General features: G+C 36.7%; 1 protein-coding gene across 1 annotated transcript in view; it reads left to right on the plus strand.

Moving 5' to 3' along the window:
• Nucleotides 1–23,123, plus strand: part of LOC147069866 (uncharacterized) — a 226,061-nt gene that overhangs the window by 194,476 nt on the left and 8,462 nt on the right. The window contains exon 2 of the mRNA XM_085950618.1: nt 20,825–22,506. Within this exon, the coding sequence (XP_085806744.1) occupies nt 20,825–22,429 (1,605 nt within the window). The 3' untranslated portion in view covers nt 22,430–22,506. The remainder of the gene's footprint in view (nt 1–20,824; nt 22,507–23,123) is intronic.

Here is a 23,123-nt window from a genome sequence, read left to right on the forward strand (position 1 = left end):
AAGTACCGAGAATAGTGAAAGGAGCTAGAGAAGATCTTTATTCTGCAGTAGATCGACTCCGGTTGATGATCGGAAGTCGACGAATCGGCAGCACTCGATTATATGATTATATCATACCAACAATGATCTAAAGACGTGAATGCAAATTTAAAATATGCAGTCGTATTATATTTGTGTCAGTTCCCTGACAAACTTAAATACGTAGAATGTCATTTTCAATAGTTACGTCTGTATCACACATAATATCCAATAAAGTTTGTCACATTAACGGTACGCACATTTTATATCGGTAATATTTAAGGATACTCGACGCGATTTATCTTTCTTGCGTTTATGGCCTGACCGTCAAAAATTAATGAATATAACACAACTTTAAAACCTTGGTCCATGGCGAATGGCTTTCACATTTCTATCTTAACAACCTGCTCCGTGGGATTGGTCATTCGAAAGCAAACAGTTTCAAATACAATATGACCATGTAATATGAAATGATGATTCTATTCTCTCTCGTGAAAAATACGAATTTGATGTGAAACGATAAATAATAGGTTTTGCTATAGACGCGAAGATATGCTTCATTCATTAGACTAGCTTGAGATTAGCAAAGCAATAATTTTCGATAAAAGTGGAGTTCGATTTTGGCATCGTAGATACACACTTTACATACCAAATTAAAATCTTGTATCGCTAAAGGCATCAACGCATCTTCCGAATTTGAGATATTAAAACAATGGCCAAGGCTTTCGGCCGATGATAGAATGCAATAGTAATAGAGACAGCCTTAATTAAAAAAAACACACTACACAAAGAAAACAAAAATATAATAATGTGTAGGTACCTTATTAACAATACTGTGACGTCGGTCAACCGAAAAATAATTAGAGTTTTGTTGTTCTTTTGTTTTAATTTTTGAATAAAGAACAACATTTCGCGGTGAATATTAAATAGACATGTTGCCTCTTCTTCCTTTCTCTGATTACATGTTCTCAATACAATGGCGATTGTATATTGATCTGCGATTTTGTGACGTCATAACGACATCGTTAACTTTCAATGCAGTACACAGTGAACATTATTGTGACTCCAGATTTTGTATTAAAATTAGTGAACACGGTGTTGGTAGACCAGTTTTTTTAGCATAACTTTAAGATATTTAAACGCTCACCAGACGGTCCGATTTGGTTGACACAACATAATAGTATAATTTAGTATGTGGTCAGTCATAATAAACCGGGGTCATCTCCAAACGATCCGATTTCATTCGACTGTTGCTTCCCGAAAAAAACGTATGTGACGATGCATCCTACTGTTATTAAAACCCAAAGCTGTTGTCTAAAACTATTTATTACATTACATTATTCTACCATGTTCCAGTGGCGAAGGGTGTAGGTAGGCCGTTCGCATCCGACATAAATAGTGAACTTTGTTAGTCATAGATTTTTAATAATTTTAGTTGGACCCGACTGTAACGTTTGACGATTGGATGACGTGTAAAACGTAATCAACATACATCACATAGTATTTTGTAATCCGATACCAACCAGATTGGCCCGAACGCCCAACTAAATCAGATCGTATGGAGGGCCAATTCCATCCCACAGAAAAATGCAGCTTTCTTCATTAAAAATACATATTTTCAAAAAGCCTCAGAAACACAATTCTTTGACTTTGTTATGTTTATGCAATCGGCGCATTAGTATTTCATTTAAATTACTCAAGGAAACCTCTATTTTTGTCTGATGCAATTTTTATTATCTATTATTTAACTTATTAATTTTACAGTTGTCACTCATGACGTCATAACTCATCATGTCGCCGTATCCACAAAATATGCATAATATCTATGTCCATTAATAATTTAGCATATTTTACAAGCCGTTTATATAATTCAATTCTGTTGCTTTATCACACCATCTTTAAATAATGCGATTTCTTTATAGTTTTCCGGTAGAGGAAAAAAAATGTGGTCACGACTCCATTGTTCCATTTTCAAAATTCGCATTTTGACATTTGAATATTGGCGCGAGAGATGGCGCCCCTGTCTCGGGTCATAGATAATAGAATTCGGCGCATCCTCTTTCTCTGCACTCTTCTCCTTTTTCTTTTATGTTATTTTTTCAGCCTTTAGTAGTAGATTGGTAATCTGACATTTTTCGCCTTTCACTCGGCTCGGATTTGGCTTAGCGAACGTGATCCGTGCATATTATCGAAGCAATGTATTTACTTTCTAAAGCATCGGGCGCTTAGAAACGTACGTACGGTCCAGTTTTGATAATGCAATTATAAATAATTTGACGTTATTATTTTTTAACGATATTTTTGTTACATAGTTTTGACATCTTATTACAAGCCGGTTTATATTTTAGGTATATAACATTATAATTGTAGGAAGTACATATGTAATAATTATTATATTTAAATACTTTATAACATTCTACTTCATTCCGTAAGTTCATAATATAAGTATTATATTATTATTATACCACACTAGCGGGGTTCCGCCCCTTGGCCACATTCAGTGACCCCAACGCACATTAGGGTACTTTATCATCCGAGCCTCCGCCATACATGCGCAATACGACGACGTGAACTAATGTAATGTTTATGTTAAATTATCCCGAAATGTACATCGGCATCAGCAAGGCCGACTAAATAGTCAGAGTTGGGCATTGAATTGCGAGCTACCGCGGTACTGCTCGTTATAGAAGCAGTAAATAACGATTTTCGATCGAATATTTCGTTGAAATTAATTAATGTATTACCATTTTAAAAGAATCATCATTTTCTACAAACATTTTACCATATCGCATTCCAAGAATTAGCAACAGCTAGCACTACAAGGGAAATTTACAGCGTCGCGCAATGGCCTGAATATATTCGGCCTTGGACCACACACAATATTAAGTATGTTTCATTTCTACGCCGAAACCGACCATGACGAATCTATTAGTGAAGGTTTCAGATCGAGAGAAGATTATTAATAATACTGTTTTTTTTAGAACGCTTTATGGACACTACCGGACCGCCCCCAAAAAACAATAGAATGTGGAAAAGAGTGTACGAGAAGTAGGCGAAAATTGAACGTGGCAGAAAAAACTTAGCAGAAATACGTTACAGATTTTACCTTGTTACTACCAATGCGTGCAAGACGTAGCACGCGTATCATGGGTTCGCCACCGCAGAACTAGGTTGTCCATTTCTTACATTTAGCCGTATCACAGTGCACCGTTAGCTGTTTTATCGAAAAACATATTTAGATCAAAAAATGACGTTGTTCATATGTTTCACTAAAAAGCTGCTAATTTATCTTCCTCATTCTGGGTCAGGCACGGTGAAGCCTAATTAACAGTTTAATTCAAATGTGCACATTTAAATGATTGTCAAAGAACGGAGGAAAGATAGTTTAATATTTTATGATTGTGTGTAGTAATTTACTGAACACCCATTTATTTTCATCGTCGTCTCTTCGTAACCATTGGATGGTTGGTTATAATTTACTAGAGATTTTAATCATCTTATGTTAGAATATTGGATTCCTGTGCAATAAAATATAAACTGCTTGGCTTTTGAATAATATTATAATGTGAACATAGATAGATATAATAAAATTAATAAATGCCAACGTTAACTGCAGAAAAGATAATGTCAATTTATTCATCTTGGCATATTGTAGCGAAACACAATCCAGTGCCACAGAATGCAAAAAACTAAAGTGAACATTAAGTATAGTAATTAACTAACTCGAGTTATGCCGGTCTTTAACTTAGCTGTCAATCTTCTTAGTTGGTTTGTAAATTTATTAGAATAAGTTTCTTCTGGTATTATTATAAACTCTAGTATGCTAAAAACTGTATTTTTTATATGAAATCCAGTATGTAAATTAAAATTAAACTTTATATCCACATCATCATCAGCCGGGGTCAATCCACTGCTGGATGAAGGCCTCCCCAAGCTTTCTCCAATTCTCTCGGTCCTGTGTCGTTCGCTGCCACGTATTTCCGCCGAACTTTACCAGTTCGTCAATCCAGCGGCTTTAAGGGCGACCCTGTGGCCGTTTCGTACCCCTTCGGTACCACTGGATGACGGCATTTGTCCAGCGGCCGTCCTTTCGGCGAGCAATGTGTCCCGCCCATCTCCATTTCAGCTGTTTGGCAACGTCTTTACATCGCGTACTCTTGTCTGCTTCCTAACCCATTCGTTCCTCTTACGGTCTTTTCGCGTGATGCCCAACATGCACCTCTCCATGCTTCGCTGTGTGACTCTTAGCCTTTGGACATCTCTCGTGTTGAGGGTCCACGTCTCGCAGCCATACGTGAGCACGGGTAGCACACATTGGTTGAACACCCTACGCTTAAGACATAATGGTAGGTCACTCTTGAAGATAATATTCAGACGTCCGAAAGCACTCCATCCCAGCTTTGTTCTTCGAGAAATTTCATCGTGCATGCTTCCGTCTATGGACACCTGCTGTCCGAGATAGATGTAGCTGCTGACTTGCTCGAGTTGGGTGCCAGAAATACAGATAATCGCAGGGTCCGAAAAACAGTTCCTCATCACTTTTGTCTTTGAGACATTTATCTTTAGACCGAATATCCACATAATTCAATAAAAATCTGGTCGGTTTCATCCGCTTAACTGGACATTGACAACTAATCAGTTAAGTACCTGAAATTAGATTCGATATAAATAAACAGGATTTCAAGTTTTACAGATTTTTTTTTATAAAAATTGATGATTTTTTAAATAAATATAAGAAAAACACTAAAACTATGATTGACATTGATAAATTATCAACAACACATACATGGACCCTCCAAACCAACCCGCCCCGCATCACACTCAGTCTTAATCGAGCGTATCATGAGGTTCTACGTTTGTATGCGAATCATCAGCAGTTGTTTACGGATGGGAATGTCTCATGAGCATATACCCAAGACTGAGATCGCAACGCTGTCAAGTGAGCTTTAGCTGAGTTTACTGAAAGACGTAATTTAATAAAAAGTGCCATGTGAGAGAAATGCACGGAGATTTTACAGAAATAAATGAATTTAATGATATATATATATATATATATATATCATATATCTATATATATAAAAGAAAGTCGGGTTAGTTACACCATTTATAACTCGAGAACGGCTGGACCGATTTTTACGATCTTTGATTTGTTGGATTTGTCTCAGCTCCGAATAGCAGAATAACTATTAAAACATCGGAAAAATTCACGGAAAAGAAAATTATGAATAAAATTAATTTTCTCATACATTTTGACATTTTGAACAATGAATCTCGCGCATTCGAAAATAAAAGAAAATCACAAAAAATTTAAATCCATATACAACGATACATGACAGAAAGAATAAACAAGAAACAAATAAACAAATGAAAGGCGTTGTGTGCATTATCTATCCTTTGACAGTTGATTCAGTTCAGCCTCAGATAATCCCGAAAGACTTTGTTGTATACTCCGGTGAATTTTGGAGGAAGTTGTCCTGCTTGAATCTTTTTTACTTCTTCGACAGCATCCAAAAATAAAGCCAAGGATAAAATTACATGATCTCATTGCTGGTATTGCTCATTATTTATCTACCAATTTCAAAATCCATCCTTCGAACTTCATTCGACAATCGATCTACGTGAATAATCGAGCCGATTACCAGCTAGGTGCGCAAATAGCTATTTCGATCGTGATTTTCAAACGGTAAGTTGCATTCGAAGATGTTCACTTTGTGAGGTTATCAAATTTGTGATTGTGTGTGCATCGATAACTGCTTCATTATGTAATTTTGAATTATGTGATTAATTTTCCAGTGTTTATCATTTGATGATTCGTCAAAATGATGACAACTATTTGCTGCGATTTCGTCGATTGCTTAAAATCGAGACGGAGCGCCTCACTTTCATTCGGTTGAACCAAGCCAAACTGCGATCGGAGGAGTATATTCATTTACGCGATGCAATCAGCACCGTAGGAGATGCAGCTAATGTTGGTCGATTGACTATTCTATCGGCGATGTACATTGGCAGCCCACGTCATATGCATGAATATGCGCAAGATGCAATGAAATATGTTCGTTATTACGGTCGTCCAGATCTATTCATCGCCTTTACATAAAATCCGAAATGAATAGAAATTGTTCAACTGCTACTCCCCGGACAAACATCAAGTGACCGGCACGTGTCTTAAAACAAAAAATCCTGTCGCTGATGAACTACATTGTTAAGCATCGCGTCTTTGGGAAACTCGATGATGGATGTATTCGATTGAATGACAAAAACGATGCTTGCCGCATGCACACATTCTTATTTGGTTAGTCGAAAGAATTCGACCAGACCAAAAAGATGACATCATATGTGCCGAGATTCCTGATCTCGAAACCGATCCAGACCTGCATGATGTTGTAATTACTTACATGATTCATGGACAGTGTGGCGCCATCAACCCCCAATCACCGTGCATGGTCGACGGCAAGTGTTCCAAGCGTTATCCATGAAGTTTAACGGCGGAGACTATCACTGCCAATGATGGTTATCCACTGTATTGGCGTCGATCACCCAATGATAACTGTAGAACTATCACAACGAAAATGAAGTGAAACGATATCGTGGTCGACAACACTTTGATTGTTCCGTATTCGCCACTTTTTTCCAAAACATTCAAGGCGCATTGCAACATGGAGTTTTGCAATTCAGTGAAGTCCATCAAATACATCTGCAAATATGTCAGCAAAGGCAGCGATATTGTAGTTTTTGACGTTCAAACTCCCAATACCAACGATGAAATCATGCACTATCAAGTTGGTCGATATGTGAGCTGCAATGAAGCAATTTGGCGTATTCTCTCATTCCCCATTCATGAACGTCATCCCACTGCTGTACATTTGGCGGTGCATCTGGAGAATGGTCAAAAAGTTTATTTCAACGCATCGAATGTTGCTCAACGTGCTGAAATATCTCCAGCGCCAACATTGACCAGTTTCTTTTCGATTTGCCAAAGCAATCCGTTTGCACGAACGTTGTTCTACTCTAAGATGCCACGTTATTACACTTGGAACGCTTCATCGAAGAAATTTCAACGTTGAAAGCAAGGCGATGTGGTTCCTGATCATCCGGATGTGCATTCTACTGATGCTCTTGGTCGCATTTACACAGTTCATCCGAAGAATGGCGAATGATTCTACTTACGGTTGTTGCTGGTAAATGTTCGTGGGCCGACATTATTCGAATCACTTCGAACTGTCAATGGTGTAGTGTGCCCAACATTTCGTGCTGCATGTCAAAAGCTCAATTTGCTTGAAAATGATACTCATTGCGACATGACAATCGCTAAAGCGTTTGTTTCTGCATCTCCAAGTCAGATACGCACATTATTTGCTATCATTATTTCGACATGCTTCCCATCGAATCCACCTGAACTGTAGAAAAACTACAAGGATGACATGTCAGAAGATATTTTACATCGAATTCGTGTCATTTCAGGGAATCCTGATCTCGAGGTGAATAAGGAGATACATAACCAGGTTTTCCTTTTGATCGAATACATGTGTTACCTCATGTGCGGCAGTTTGTTAGTCAAGTTAGGAATGCCAATGCCACATCGTGGAGTGAATTACGCTTTCAATCTAGAATTGGAACGTGAACGTGAAAATGATCGAGATGCATTGAACTAATTAGTTCGAACGAATGTACCAATGTTGAACCCCCAACAGAAGGTAGTGCACGATACGTTAATGAAGGCAATTGATGATGGAAATGGTGGCTTATTTTTCCTCGATGCGCCCAGTGGAACTGGGAAGACATTCCTCATGTCATTGATTTTGGCCACTGTTCGTGCGAGATCCGAAATTGCTGTAGCAGTTGCTTCTTCCGGGATAGCGGCATTCGCGCATAGCTCATTCAGCGTTGAAATTGCCGTTAAACCTTCAAACGACTGAAAAACCGATATGCAATATTGCGAAACATTCAGCAATGGCCAAAGTTTTGGTAGCAAGTAAAATCATCACCTGGGATGAATTTAGGATGGCGCTCAAACGCGCATTGTAAGAGATGTTTTGGAGGCGCAATGATTCTACTATCTGGCGATTTCTGCCAAACACTACCAGTCATTCCAAGATCGACCGCTGCCGATGAAATAAATGCTTGCCTCAAATCATTGACTCTGTGGCGCTATGTGAAGAACCTTCAGCTGACGACAAACATGCGAGTTACATTGCTAAACGATCCATCTGCCGAAGATTTCTCTAAGCAATTTCTGACTATCGGTAACGGCCGTGTTCCTGTCGACGAATCGAACGGATTGATTTCGTTTTCGCTGAATTTTTGCAATTTCGTGTCAAGCGAGCAATTCTTGCGGCAAAGAACAAAGATGTGGATCACTTAAACTTCACAATTCAAAATCAAATCGTTGGTCTACTGCATTCCTTCAAATCTATCGACTGTGTAAGTGCTCGGCCGTGGTAATTTGGCGGGCGTGGTGCGGCGGCGTCTTGCGAAACTCATTGGATCGAATTTTTAAACTCATTGGATCTTCCTGGCTTGCCACTGCACAATTTACAACTGAAGGTTGGCTCGGTAGTCATCATACTTCGAAATCTGAACCAACCAAAACTATGTAATCCATTTCATTTTGGTTTGATTTTTGCACATTTATTGAACTTAATTCATTTTGAATATTCATTTTAACTTAGTAAAAAAATGAATTTAATTCAGCTAATAAGTTAACACAAGATTATTGATTCTGAGGCGGTATGAAGTTCGCCGGGTCAGCTAGTATTATATAAGACACAAAAAACAAAGCAACAATACAGACGACAAAAAAAATGTATCAAATTTCAGGCTTCGTATTTTTCCGCTAGGTGCGTCTAGTAGGTGGAGTATTCGCCTTAATATGTGGCAGCTAAGTGAGGATTCCTTACATCCTCAAGCTTACAAAAGGTTTCAAGGCCAACAAAAGTTGGAATCACTACCTTAGGGTCCAGACTCCAGAGTCTATATGAATTACCATAGTCTTCGGAGATAATAATTGCATTTTTGTCTAATACACCTAAATATTTTAAAACGTTAAGGTAATTTTCTATTCGGCATTTTGATGCCTAAGAAAGCCTTCATCGATTGGCTATAAATATTTGAATAATTTGATTTACATCATCTAATATGAACTGAGTTATACCAAACTAGAATTTCATTAATTAAAAACCTGATCAATGCCTTCATTAATCAAGGCCATTTTTTTGGTTTCTTGACCATTTTGACCGCTATTTTGGATGGCTAGGATCACGGCTGTCAGGAAATAACATATTATAATAAGAGTATTAATTAAATTTAATAATTCCGAACCGATGAATAGGTAGGTATTGCTCATGTTTTTTTTAATCCATCGACAACTCTAGGTACCTATGCGTGGATCATGGTTATTTTGTTCGTCAATTAGGTACCTTATTGACTGATTATCACGCGTAATCTCAGGTCAAATTGGGTTACATTATGAAATTTATTAATTGCATATTATTTTAAAAATCGTGCCTGACATTGATTTACTGATGGGCACAGCATCTGAAGAATACAAGACCCCCGTAAATGGCCTTGCACGTATAGCACTTTACCGAAGCGATAATTTATGGATATTTAAAAGATACGTGGCATTTATTTGAGATTAGAACCTCCATCAATTATTATCCTCAGTCGATAGTGTTAATAATTAATTAATGCCATTACTAGCCGCCCGGAAGTACTCCCTGTGGGAATACATGTGGTGCGGTGTGACATTTGCTATTTGATTGTGAAACATATAATTGGTATGGTGTGAAGACTGTAAAGTGAAACATTATACAATCGACCGAAGGTAGTTGATGGAATTTGAATTTAAATTATAATTGATTTAAGTTTTGTACTATTCCATTTGAGTCGTTTTTGCGACCCGGGTATCGCCTTTCGGCATCTTCAGGCACTGTGTATACTCACCAAAAGGCAAATAAACAGTGATAACGAATACTATTAACTCTTATATAACCGATCAATACAATAAAGTAGGTAAAACTCCATTACATACCTATCAAGTCAAGGGTCACAATAATATATATATATATAATATATATATAACAAACATATATATCACTATTAATAATTCATTTTTACATAGTTTAATATTTTTAACCTTGTCCATTCCACATGCAATATGGTTAAATGAGCAATTCTTACGTCCCACAAATTCGAGTGTAAATAAAAATATTAAAATAGGTATAAGTCATCAGAGAAAATATACTTATAAGTACCTACTGAGGGCACAAGTTGTTCTTCTTAACCAATTATACCAACACGTGCCTGCTGGTAGGTCCGATGCATTTTAATAATCAATAATACGTTTTAAATCTGACACGTTAGGCATTAAACAATAAATAATGTTCTATGAACGCAGATTGTATGCCTGTGACATTAGATGCGACCTTATTTTTTTTAAATTTGAATCTTGTATAAAATGAGCGGATATCAGAATTAGTGCATACCCATAGAGGTATTAAATAAAAAGAGGGGATAGGAATCGGCTTTCTCATACAACTGAATGAAGCAGACCAACAATAGCAGACAACTTATGAGAAATAGCGACGCGATAAAAAAAATGCAGGGCATCACGGAGGATTTACTTTGGTCATTATAGCGTACCCATATACATAATATGTTAACGTGGAAATTTTGCCGCAAATTGATTACCAGCCTGCCACACCATACTTTTTCACCATACTTGCCTGCGTCACCATACTTGCCTGCTTCACCATACTTTCATATAACCTGCCGCCCCTAGTGCATACCCCATACGAATTTCTTATACGTTGTTTTGAAATTTCGTAAAACAAGTCTGTTCGTTGGTCAGCCTATTGGTATTAAGTGGTATGCAGCCGATGAGGTGTCGACTGATTGGTATGGGACAGTTTGCACCTAATAAGGTTTTATAGATATCGCTAATATCGCTAAGGGGCAAATGAATCCAAATAAAACGTGGACTCTTTACCAAATGAAACCCCATTGGAAGCGACTATAGACCAACTTATAGGTATATCAAGTATTGTACGTCACAGGTTTGAATGTGCTGACATTGTTACGTCACGTGGTGTTTGTGCGCCGATACTATTACGTCACTTGCTCAGCGTGTTGACTTGTCGTAGCAGATACTCTATCTCTGGCACTATTGAGAGGGATTCAAATTTACAAAAACATCTGTTTTCTCCTCCTCACAATACTTCTACATTCGAAATAATACTCTTCGTCTGCTTCCACAAAAATTTAGGCATACTAATGTTAACAACACTCCATACGATATCGAACACACGCTGAGTTATGGGCGCTGAGAATGTAGTGGTATGAAAAGTGAATGTGGGTGGAGGGTTTTAGTTCCAGAAACGACCGTAGTGGCGTAGATGACGTCTTGTTATAGAAGTCGCATTGTAAGTTTTATCATTGTGTTGCAGTTCCGAAGATGTTATGATTTTCCCATATTATTTTGTTTGTATTGGTAGTTTTAATAATATGTGTTTGATGATCGTGTTGATCGTGAATGATAAAAAAAGACTTTAAGAAGCGCCAACACGATGACGTCACGAGGGACAAATCATTATCGTTAAATAATTAGTCATCCTGTAATTTAAGGCCATTTATATCACGGATTCTTTATACAAAGAGTTAATCTTTTTATGGTAGATAACTATCTTTATAATTATATTGTCTTTGCTGAAAACACACACAACATACTAATGTGTGGATGGTTACAAACAAAATCATGACGATTCGAAATATCACCTTGTTATGTTTGAGTTAACATAAGCCAGAAGTCTAGAATATTTTTTACGTCATACTGAATTAACTATCGTAGTGCTTAATGGGAATTTACGATACAATTATTATTATCATTATTGTAAGTGGCCCAGCAGGCCTATTGCGGGTCCAAGAACTTGGTGTCTGGGCCTGCCAACCGACCTTCGAGCATTCGGTCTGGTATCCAGGATTCCCCTCGGCGGTTGAGCACTGTCCACCCTTGCTACATGGCCCACCCATCGGAGCCTACCAATTTTAACGAATTTAGAGATACACTCTTCTTGGAAGAGATTGTAGAGCTCATTTTTTGGTCTCGCCATCGTCGATACAATGATAATAAACTGCTGGCCTTCTATCTGGGAGCTCTGAGTTCGATCATGGTAAGGACACAGTTTATTTATGTTATTTCTCAAAGCCTGGGTGTTAGGACATGGTTATTAATAATAATTAAAAAAAAAACTGTTTAAAATATAAATCCTAATTGATTAAAGTTTTGTACTATTCCCTTTAAGTCGTTTTTTGCGACCCCTGTTTCGCCCTTATCTTCAGGCACTAGCCGCTGGAATACGAGGAAAATACGTAAATTAGAAAAACAATCATATGGTATATATTTATATAAAATTCTGAAAGATTCAAAAATAGGTTAGAAAGTGGTAGCTCATAAGTATCAAGTCTATCAAGGATCAAATTAACGTTATTATTGAATCTAATAAATTGGTACATTACTGTCTGCAATGATCCACGAACAGCGCGTCATTTTTTGATCTCAATGCTACATAATAATATGACACGGCAATGTCTTTCCGGTACGACAGCTTACTGAGACTTTCCTATGTTGCGTATGTTCAATGAATGTTATATTATTCTGATATCTTATGTAGGTGCATTTTGTTTTGAATAAGAATAAAATTACCACTCGACGCGTTATTTTCCTTATAATTGAAATACTAATATGCCGATCAAAAAGGCGTTCGCTCGGCAAGGTTCATGGACCCTGTCAATCCTCCATCTTGAATTTAATCGTCGCCATATTTTTTCTGGCACGTCCTGTGGCAAAAAATCACAATCGCCGATCGTTCGAGATCGATTTTTTTACCCTTTGTAAGTATGAACCGTCCCAAAGCAATCTCACTTCGTTCGCGCAGCAATTGATTTCGCCCGCAGACTGCTCGCAGGTTCATGATTCGCAATTATTTCCACCGCATTTGTTGCCAGGCGCAGCACACGGACACCCAGTGGCGGGTTACTTTGAAAAACAGGAGGCGCTCCTTGATAAATTATGAACTGACACGTAGTTGTCATAATATAAATTCTTTCATTAAGTACCACGGCGCATTGTTGTTACACCAGTCCCGTGAGGCTCCATATCGGGATAGCAGAGTGAGCATGTAAAATCTTTTTTTTTACACACGTTTTAAGCGTCATGGAAGGCCCCTCTGCATTATAACGATATTCATTTTTCACAAGATTTTGTAAACAAATGAGTGTAACATTTTTACTGTCTGAGCAAGGTACATTTTGTTATTTACAAATTCGTTACATGTTAATTGTCATATATCTATGAACTGCCTAGACCCTAGAGTCATAATTCACATATTACAAAAATCGACTTTTGAGATAATCGCAAAAAAACCATCAGAACGTTTTATGTAATTGAAGAAAAGTATTGACTCCCTTCCAGTGCCGTAGGCGTGGGGGCAGGCAGATTGAGCGTCGCTTGGGGGCGGCAGTTACTCGAAGGGCGGCAAATCGAGGAGAATCATTTGGTAATAATAGAAATAGCTACATTAATTTAGCAATAACGAAAATATCTTTCCATTAAATAAATTTAATCAGATCACTGGTTGAAAACAAAATGTATTAATTAACATAAAAGGTTTAATAGCACTATATTTTTTGTCGGGTTCGCGATGTCTAGTTTACTTCCGTTGCCCTTCGACGTCCTTGGTGACCAGAAACGACACGCGCACGGATGATAAAAAATACTGTATAATAATGGAGCGGCATTTTGGCGCTGCCCACGGGCGGCATTTTCTCTAGGGACGTCACTGTGAGTGACTGAGTCGATTTACATTATTTATGTATATATATAAATATAATACTCCTAGACACACAGCACACTATGAGAAAAAGAGCTCACTGATTGGTTAGAAAGGCCTTGATGACAGAACTCACATTATCCATTGAAAAATGTGAGCTATGACACCTACAGTCAACTTTGTCAACGATTTTCACATGTTTAAAGTGACTTTTGATAGCTAACTATTTTTCTTTATATAGATTAATTAGTACCTTTCGAATCACTTGGTATATTTATCTCAAAAATTACAAAGTTGCAAAATGTGAGTTATTAATATTAGTATATACTCGTAATAAAAATCCACTGATAGATAGAACATTAAAAACATTTATTTTTTACTACCGAACAGCAATTAGGTACCACAAGTCCAATCATAGAAAACGAGTTAATGTGAATTTTAAGTCTGCAAGTTGTAAGACGGCAATTTTTTCAAGGGACGTCACTGCTTACGTATGTCAATCTTTTTACGCAAAGAGATTAAGTTTAGTGAAACTAAGTTTGTAATTTGTATTAAAAATAAATCTATATATAAAGATTATTTATATCATACTAGGGTATGGAATCAGTTAAGGCTTTGGTTCCCAATGTCCCTATCAGTGACGAAGGGTGCCTGTTGAAGGTAGGTAATGAATGGTAGATAACTGAAAAGAATGTAATAGGACATACATATATGCAGTGGGTACTTGAATTTGAATTTTGCTCATTTTCAATATTTTACTGAACGAAGAATATTATATTTTACCTTTTTATAATACATATTATATATTACACGATAATAAGACTCTAAAATAGATATTAAAATTTTGGAATCATGCGAGACCTGTGTCGACGCACTCGAACTGCAATGCGAACTTTATCCCTAAAAAGGACCTTCATAATGCAAGCATTTGACAGGCGTCATTTTAAGTAAGTTCCAAACATTTGACCTGCATAAATTGACCCGATAACAGACAATTTTTCGGATTTCGGTCATTTTTATTCTCACTTAAGGGCGGACGTGCTCAGCGTTGGTCAAAATGGAGCTTTTATTGTATATTCAAAGCATGATCCTGGACATTCCTTAAACGTTGTAGATAATATTTTTATATATTTTTGAAGCCTTATTATCCTTTATATTTATTTTAAACATTTGATGACTGCATAAAGTATTTTTATTACATAAAATAGTATTCTTTTAAACCTCTCGCTCTGATGTTTTAGAATATAGTCATATTTCAGTACATACATGTGCAGTGGTGTTGCATAACCTAACCTAACCGAAAAAAAAATTAAACGGTACATGTTCAAACACGCGCGTTAACATCATTTTACTCCCTACTTCAATTATAGTTTGTCAATTTATGGCTACGGCCGTATGTTGTAGCTTAACCACTGGGGAATGCCAAAAGAAATGGCGTATTTCAAAAAAACACTACCTTATTCTTAGGTCAATAATTATTATAAAGCAATCATTATTCGTAAGATGTTTATCACACTTGAATGGTCAAATACATAGCTTATAATTAGTATCTTTAGAATTATCTTTAAATGTGTTAATCTTGCCCATTTTTTGAATAATAAAATGCCCAATTCTCGTCAAATTTGGGATCACAGAGATTATCAATATATTTTTTTATCGTAAATATTTCACTACAATAATGTCGATATAAATTATACTGATGGTTTTATAAATGCGTTTAAAAATTAATAAATGTAAAAAATCTTAACACCACTGCACATTTATATATGACTATATTCTAAAACATTAGAGCGAAAGGTTTAAAAGAATACTATTTTATGTAGATAACAAAAATACTTTATGCAGTCATCAAATGTTTAAAATAAATATAACGGATAATAAGGCTTCAAAATTATATAAATAGATTATATACAACGTTTAAGGTATGTCCAGGATCATGCTTTGAAAATATAACAAAAGCTCCATTTTGACCTACGCTGAGCATGTCCCCCCTTAAAGCATGAAATACCGAAAATTTGATAGTGTCTTTTGTATTTTTGGGTAGTGACGATTTCAGTTCAAAATTTGGAAGATGAGTAACTTGTTAATAAGTTACCACGAAACCGCAAACCGTTTCTCTGATTAATATTATCAACAATATTAATTATTGTAATACTGACTACAAATAAATACTGATTAAGTTTAGTTTAAAACCGCATTCATTTAAAATTTAATCTAATGATAATTTGATGGATATGTGCCAGAACCGTATTATATAATATTATGGAATAACAATAACCCAATATTAATTTTAATTAAATTATCACCGGAAAATCTGGCACTATTGTTTCGATTAGAACACTTTCCACAGTTTTTCCTAACATATTATCGTATTTCAAGGGCCGGTTGTATCTATTTTATTTGTTATTGTTTCTTGTGGGTCACTAAGGTATAAATAGGTAACTGCCCGAGCAATATTGTCTATTGTTTAATTGAAATGACCGTGTATCACTTTGTCTATGGTAATAATGATGCAATGCTATCTCAATTGAGAATATCCGGAGATGAAGTTGTAAACATACCTGCCTTTAATTTTGCTTACATTTCAAAGTCACAATTTTCATACAGTAGCAATATAGTAGCAATCCGTTATCAGATTAAGTTAAAGCAGGTGCGATAGATGAGTGCTAGAGTATCAGCTTATGAAGTCGAGGGTCTTTGGAGATTGTCAAATTTACAATACATTTAGTTAACATATTGAAAATATTAGAGACGTTTTCACGATTTAAAAAAAAAACCTATTTGTATAACAACAGTTTATAACGTCATTTACGTAGTTTATAACAGAGCTTCTGCGAGGGGCAGCGAATTTTATCAGAAGAGCACGAATAGGGGCCAGGAATTATTTTCTTTATATTTTGGAGGCGGTGGTATGAAAAAGTTTGGGAAGCACTTAGATTATCTAAATGAACGAAACCAGGCTTGATTACTTTAAAATTGTATGATTTAAGTACCACACTGCGGGTACGAATAATTGTGTTTTATCGTAATAATTAATATTTTTTTGTACTAAGTACCTTCCTACATTATTTCATTGCAGACATTACGATGTAAAAAAAGTCTATTTATCTCCTATTATGTAGTTAATGCTATGTATTTTAATAGGGCAGAATAAGTCAAATCCATAATTGGTTCTAAGAAAAGATGTTAACAGTTTTGTTCGAAATACTGTTTATTTCAAAACCTGAACAAAAACGAACCATAAGTGCGAGTGAGAACGCATTCTTCACGCTCATATCTCAGCAATATGCGTTAGAGTAAGATAGAATTTCTGTGGCTGAATTAAATATTTTTTGTGCGCGTCGCTGGTGAACATTGATTTGAATGACAGCATTAATTTTTTTTAAACTGCGAGCACGTGTTGCTGAAATTTATTGTTTTTGTATTAAATATAAAGTTATTGGTAATTATTTTTTGTAAATTTAGTATAACTTACTATGTTGTGTTTAAATTTGGTAGCGGTACTGAGAAGCAACATGATGGTATAACGTTTCATAGTTAAGTTAACAATAATAAAATTGAGGTTCTACTGTGCGTTATAGGTACATACGCAAGAAACACGGTTTCATTTTGCAGAACAATACCTACTCTCTATATATTATTACTCTGTGGTTTATTTAGCAAATTTCAGTTTCCTACTTTAAATAAATACCTATGAATTCTTCAGTCTATACAAAAATGCAAAATTCTAACACACGACATTCTTATTATTTAAATATCTTTTTTATGACCACTATAAACATAAACTTAACGGTCAAATAATAAAAAAAATGAGTAATTTGAATAAAATAAAATAAAATATTATTATTGATTACCAGTATCAAGTCAGTAAATTTTATTATGTATGATATAGCTACCATTCATTTTGAAAATTAATTAGCTGATTCTTTTTTACCTTTAATATGTCGATTATTAATACATAGGTTGCCGTTTATATTTCGGGAATTGGCAACACTGGTGTTGCTAGATGCAATTTGACTTCTGTATTTTGAAGTTTGACATTTTTAACGGCAAAAGTACTTAGAACGTTTTAACAAACAGACGCTTTTTTTTTTTTTTTTAAATTCATTTGAAAAATTTATCTCGGCCAAAAATGGAATTAACTCCTGAAAATTTTCGTGCGATTATTTTTCACAACTTTCGACGTGGATTACCGTGCGAACAATGCATTACTGAACTTAAAGCTTTATATGGTGATGAAGCACCATCAAAAACTATGGTATATCGCTGGTTCAGCGAATTTTATCGTGGTCGTCGTTTGCTCACAGACGAGCTGCGTGAAGGTCGTCCAAAATCGGTTGTTTTTCCAGAAAACATCGATGCTGTGCGTGAACTGACAATGCAAGATCGTCATGTGACATCCTGTGAGATTGGGGCATCTCTGGGCATTAATAACACTAGCGTGTATATGATCTTGCATGACCATTTAGACGTGAAGAAGCTATGTTCGGGATCGATCCCGCATAATTTGACAATCGTACAAAAAAGGCGCGTGTCGATTAATACAATGAAATGATCAAAAAAATACGATCGGGGTGCTTCAAAAAACGTTTATAAGATTGTTACAGATGACGAATCTTGGATCTATACCTATTAGCCCGAAAGTAAACAGCAGTCGACCGTATGGGTATTCCAAAATGAGCTTAAACCAACAAAAGTTGCTCGCGCTCAAGCACTTCGAAGCAAATGGTCGCCTGTTTTTTTTCGAAAAAACGGACCATGCTGCAATTGTGCCTTTAGAAAATCGTAGAACAGTCAATTTTGAATGGTACAGAACCATTTGTTTGCCAGAAGTTTTTGGTGAAATAAGGAAAAGCAACCGTCTGCGTCAAATCATCCTTCATCAAGACAATGCGAACCCTCACACATCGGCTCAAACAAGCGCCTATTTGAGTACTCAAAACATCAAATTGATGGGTCATCCACCGTACAGCTCCGACTTGGCACTAAATGATTTCTTTTTATTCCCGACGGTCAAAGATAAATTGCGTGGTCAACGATTTTCTACACCAGAAGAGGCGGTTGATACATTCAAAAACCATGTTTTGGAGTTACCTTCTGCAAAGTGGCAAAAATGTTTTTCAGATTGGTTCAAACGCATGGAAAAGTGTATAAATCATCGTGGAGAATATTTTTGAAAACAATAAAACTGTTTTCATTGATAAAAAAATCGTTTTTGTTTGTTGTTCCCGAAATATAAACGGCTACCCTCGTATTATAGTGGTTACCTACATTCCAATGCTAGTTAGATCCTGTAAACATCGAAATAAGACTCATGGTTACATTCCTGCCAGATTTCAGCTCCCTTCCTCCGAAGTCAATCAGGCCCTTATTAAATAATAAACACTGATAATTAAACCACAATAATATCTAAATATACAACATATTGTAATAATTAGCTTCATATTACCTGTAAGGAACTCGTTATCACTTGCACTTATGCATATGGCTTTATTATATTGTTATTAGTATTATTACTTAGTTTCTAAGTTTTTCTAGGCGTTATCTAGTTTCAATACTAGCAATAATACCTAGTATTGTGATCAGTGGTAGAGCACCTATTCGCAGTTTTGCCAAAGTGAGTAAGTCATACCAAAACATACCAGTCCAATTTTCATAAAATTCATTTTTTTTTGTTTCAGTGGCTAGACAAAACAGATTTCTATGTTGTGTGTTAATATCACAAACGTACCTCTACATTTTTCCGCATAAATGGCAATACTAGTATTGACAAGACATCAAAAGTAACCTAAAAAAATTTTTGATATAAATAAAAAGGATTTCAAGTTATACACATTTATATTTTTATAAAAATCGATGTTTTTTAAATTAAATATAAAAAAATAGTAAAACGATGAATTAGTCAAAAATTGAAAACTTAATAAACTAAATTTTTATTTTAAATATGACCATAATATATAATGTAATAATAAGATATGACCCTGCAACGAATTCACATTCTATTAAATTTTTTATACAGTTGTATGTTTATCTTTGAATTAAAAAAAAATCTTTTTAATGTTTTCAGATACATATGTATTAATTATAATTAATACAGTTGAAATTGTAAATTATCAAAAAAAAATCTCAAATTGCAAGCTTCGTATTTTTCCGCTAGGTTCTCTGCTGGCATGCTTCTCCCCCTTAAGAAAAAAACACAGTTGCGACTGTTGCGAGTCGCAGTTCTTAACTTAAAGCAATGATAATTACCGAAGAGAATTTTAATAAGTATCTACCTACTGGCAAGAATTTAATCTTTATTTGAAATCAAAATCAAATATACTTTGTTCTTCAGAAAAATATCAGACCACATAAATTGTTTATTGTCACGTGTTCATTCATGTTCTTTTCATTAATAAATAAAAACTATGAAGAAATATGCGTTTTCTTGAATACACATAGTATTACCTAAAAATTAGTAGACGTCCCGTTTTGAGGAAAAAAAAATAAATGGTCACGTTAATTATGGGGAAGCCAGCGGCATACACATTTTGAAAATAACCGAAATACTGGCTTATTTGTTAGGTTGGGTTGGTTTAGGTTAGGTTTAGTTTTCATTCTTGAATTCACGAATTTTGCCAAAATCGGCCATGACAATTAGCGCGGTTTTTTTCTGGTGTGTATAAAGTGTGTATAGTATATTATGCATGAGATGTTTTCAAATTATGTATACTATTTAAATCCAATATGTTACGTTTGACGCACAAAAATGTCATTTACCACTTATATCTATTATAATATTATTAGACGCGTTGATAGTTTGTGATAGGTACCTACTTTACCTACTTTCCCAACAAAGCGACTTTACTTTCCACTTAACATAGACAATATGTTTCAACTGTAAATAAAACCCTCACCGCGATAAGATAACACTGCACCGGATTAAATATGTTATTATCTTCACGAAGTTTAATCTCATTTGTTGTTTTCCATTGTTGCAGACGATGCGGCGAAACGCAGTCGTGCGGTGGGTGATGCTGGTCGGAGTGTGGGGTCTCCTCGCACTGTTCGCCCTTCATCTGCGAGCCGGCCCTCTCGGAGACGCTGCCGGCCGAGCTGGAGGGAGAGGCCTCCTTCAAGCAGTACCGACGTCGGTCCCGACACCCCCGACGACACCCCTCGAACCGAAGGTCGACAAGAGACCTATTCCATCGGAAGACGTGCTCGCCGAAGAAGTGGCCAGGCGTCTTCCCAGCCTTCCAATCGCCTACTGGGAGAAACACAAGAATAAACAGACGGTGAAGTTCTACAAGAACAAAACGTGTGCAGCGTTTCCAACGATATACGACTTGGAATTTGACAATATTTACTGGCAGACTCTAAGATCTAGTAATGGAACTTTTCATCTGTACGGAGCGTATTATGATGTGAGACCTACATCTCTGCTGGGGCCTACTGTAAGGATACTGGCCATGGTTAACAGGATCGAGCCAAATGTCGTGACGCATTGTCAGCTCTGGTTCGAAAACCAGAACGAACCAGTAATCGTGAAGACTTTTGAGTATAAATACATATGGTATAAAAAGTGGGGCAATTACAAGCAGGGAATATTTCAGCCGTATCTGATAGCTTGTCAGCTGCCGGCCCAGTACAGGAAGCTGGCTCCAGCGTCTGTGTCCCTCGTTGAAAAGACCTGCGACGGCGCCACGAATAATTTGAAAGTGATCTACGAACGACCAGCCGAACGAAAACGATTCGCTGTTTGCGTGAAAGGCTTGGACTTCCTCCACGAAGATCTTTCAGTGAGACTTGTGGAGTGGATAGAGCTGCTGGGCTTGCTTGGAGTGGATAAAGTTTTCTTTTATCAGCTGCAAGTCCATCCGAATATAACGAAGGTTCTCCAGCACTACGAGGCGAGAGGTAAAGCTAGTGTCACACCTCTGACTTTACCAGGAGGACAACCGAACGTTCCAGCTTTTCAACATCTTTACTTAACCAAGAAAACGAATAATAAAAGACAGAACGAATTGATTCCCTACAATGATTGCTTGTACAAGAATCTTTACTCTTATGAATATATAGCTTTGTTGGATATAGACGAAGTAATAATGCCAGTGCGAGATGGTGATTGGGGATCATTAATGGATAGGATAGTGCCTCTGTCAATATCAGAAAAAGCTGCGCCTCGGGCCTCTTATAATGTAAGAAATGTGTATTTCTTGGACGATCTCCAGCACGCGCACGGGTGGTTCAGGGATATTCCGCGCTACATGCATATGCTCCAGCACGTCTACCGCGCGAGGAACTTCACGAAACCTCTCCAGTACGTCAAGTGCTTCCACGATCCTCAAAGAGTGTTGACTCTTCACAACCATTTCCCGCTGGCCTGCTTGGGTTCCGGCTGCACCTCGTACGCCATCGACACGGCGGACGCTCAACTGCAGCATTATCGGGCGGATTGTGTGAGGACTTTGAAAAAGAGTTGTGAGCAGTTCCGGCAGGAGTCGGTGATGGACACTACGGTGTGGAAGTACAAGGACGCGCTGGTGGCTCGCGTGACGGACACGCTGAAGACGCTCGGGTTCTTCGGGCAGCCCGAGTCGTGATCGTCGCGCCAGGGTCGCACTGTGAATAGACTGATAGTGTTATATTTTGGAAATGCTGGCCACTTCAGCTGAATCAGGTAATTTTTATTTTGTTTGTGTTTAACCTTCATATAGTGAACATTACAAATTATTAATTTACAAGTTATTAAACAGTAGAAAAGTGTAAATACAAAAAAATATAAATTAGATAGGTACAATATGCCAAATGAGCTAAGGAGAACCTATTTAAAAAAAATTATAAAATAATGCACACCTATACTCGTCGGAATATGTCAATATCCGAAGTGATTTGGTTGAACAGAGTTCCCTTCTCCTCCCAATTGGCATTACCAATGACAGGTTAGTTCTGCACCTTAGGAGAACAAACAACTGATGCTCCCGATTTCTAAGATAGTTGTCAGGGAAACACAAGTCAAAACTACCAAGAATGGCAGAGTTCTCATTTACACCACGTATCTACGAGATTTATTTCTTTAGTTAGCAATTCGCTGAACTCCATAGGGAACGGTGTCTACGTCCAATAAAATATAAACAATACTGCTGACTGGTGCACCCTGCTATGCTCCAGGATCGGAGGTCCAAGGTCGTGCCACTTCCTAGGTACTTCGCCACACCTCGTGCCTCTCGCAGTGTCGCGCTGCTGCAGCAACGCGGTAGAGTCGGCCATAATGACACAATCCTTGAAGCTGTGCCA

Source organism: Rhyacophila brunnea, unplaced genomic scaffold (genome assembly GCF_057557595.1).
Source record: "Rhyacophila brunnea isolate RB1 unplaced genomic scaffold, BYU_Rbru_1.0 scaffold_23, whole genome shotgun sequence".
Classification (NCBI taxonomy): Eukaryota; Metazoa; Arthropoda; class Insecta; order Trichoptera; family Rhyacophilidae; genus Rhyacophila; species Rhyacophila brunnea.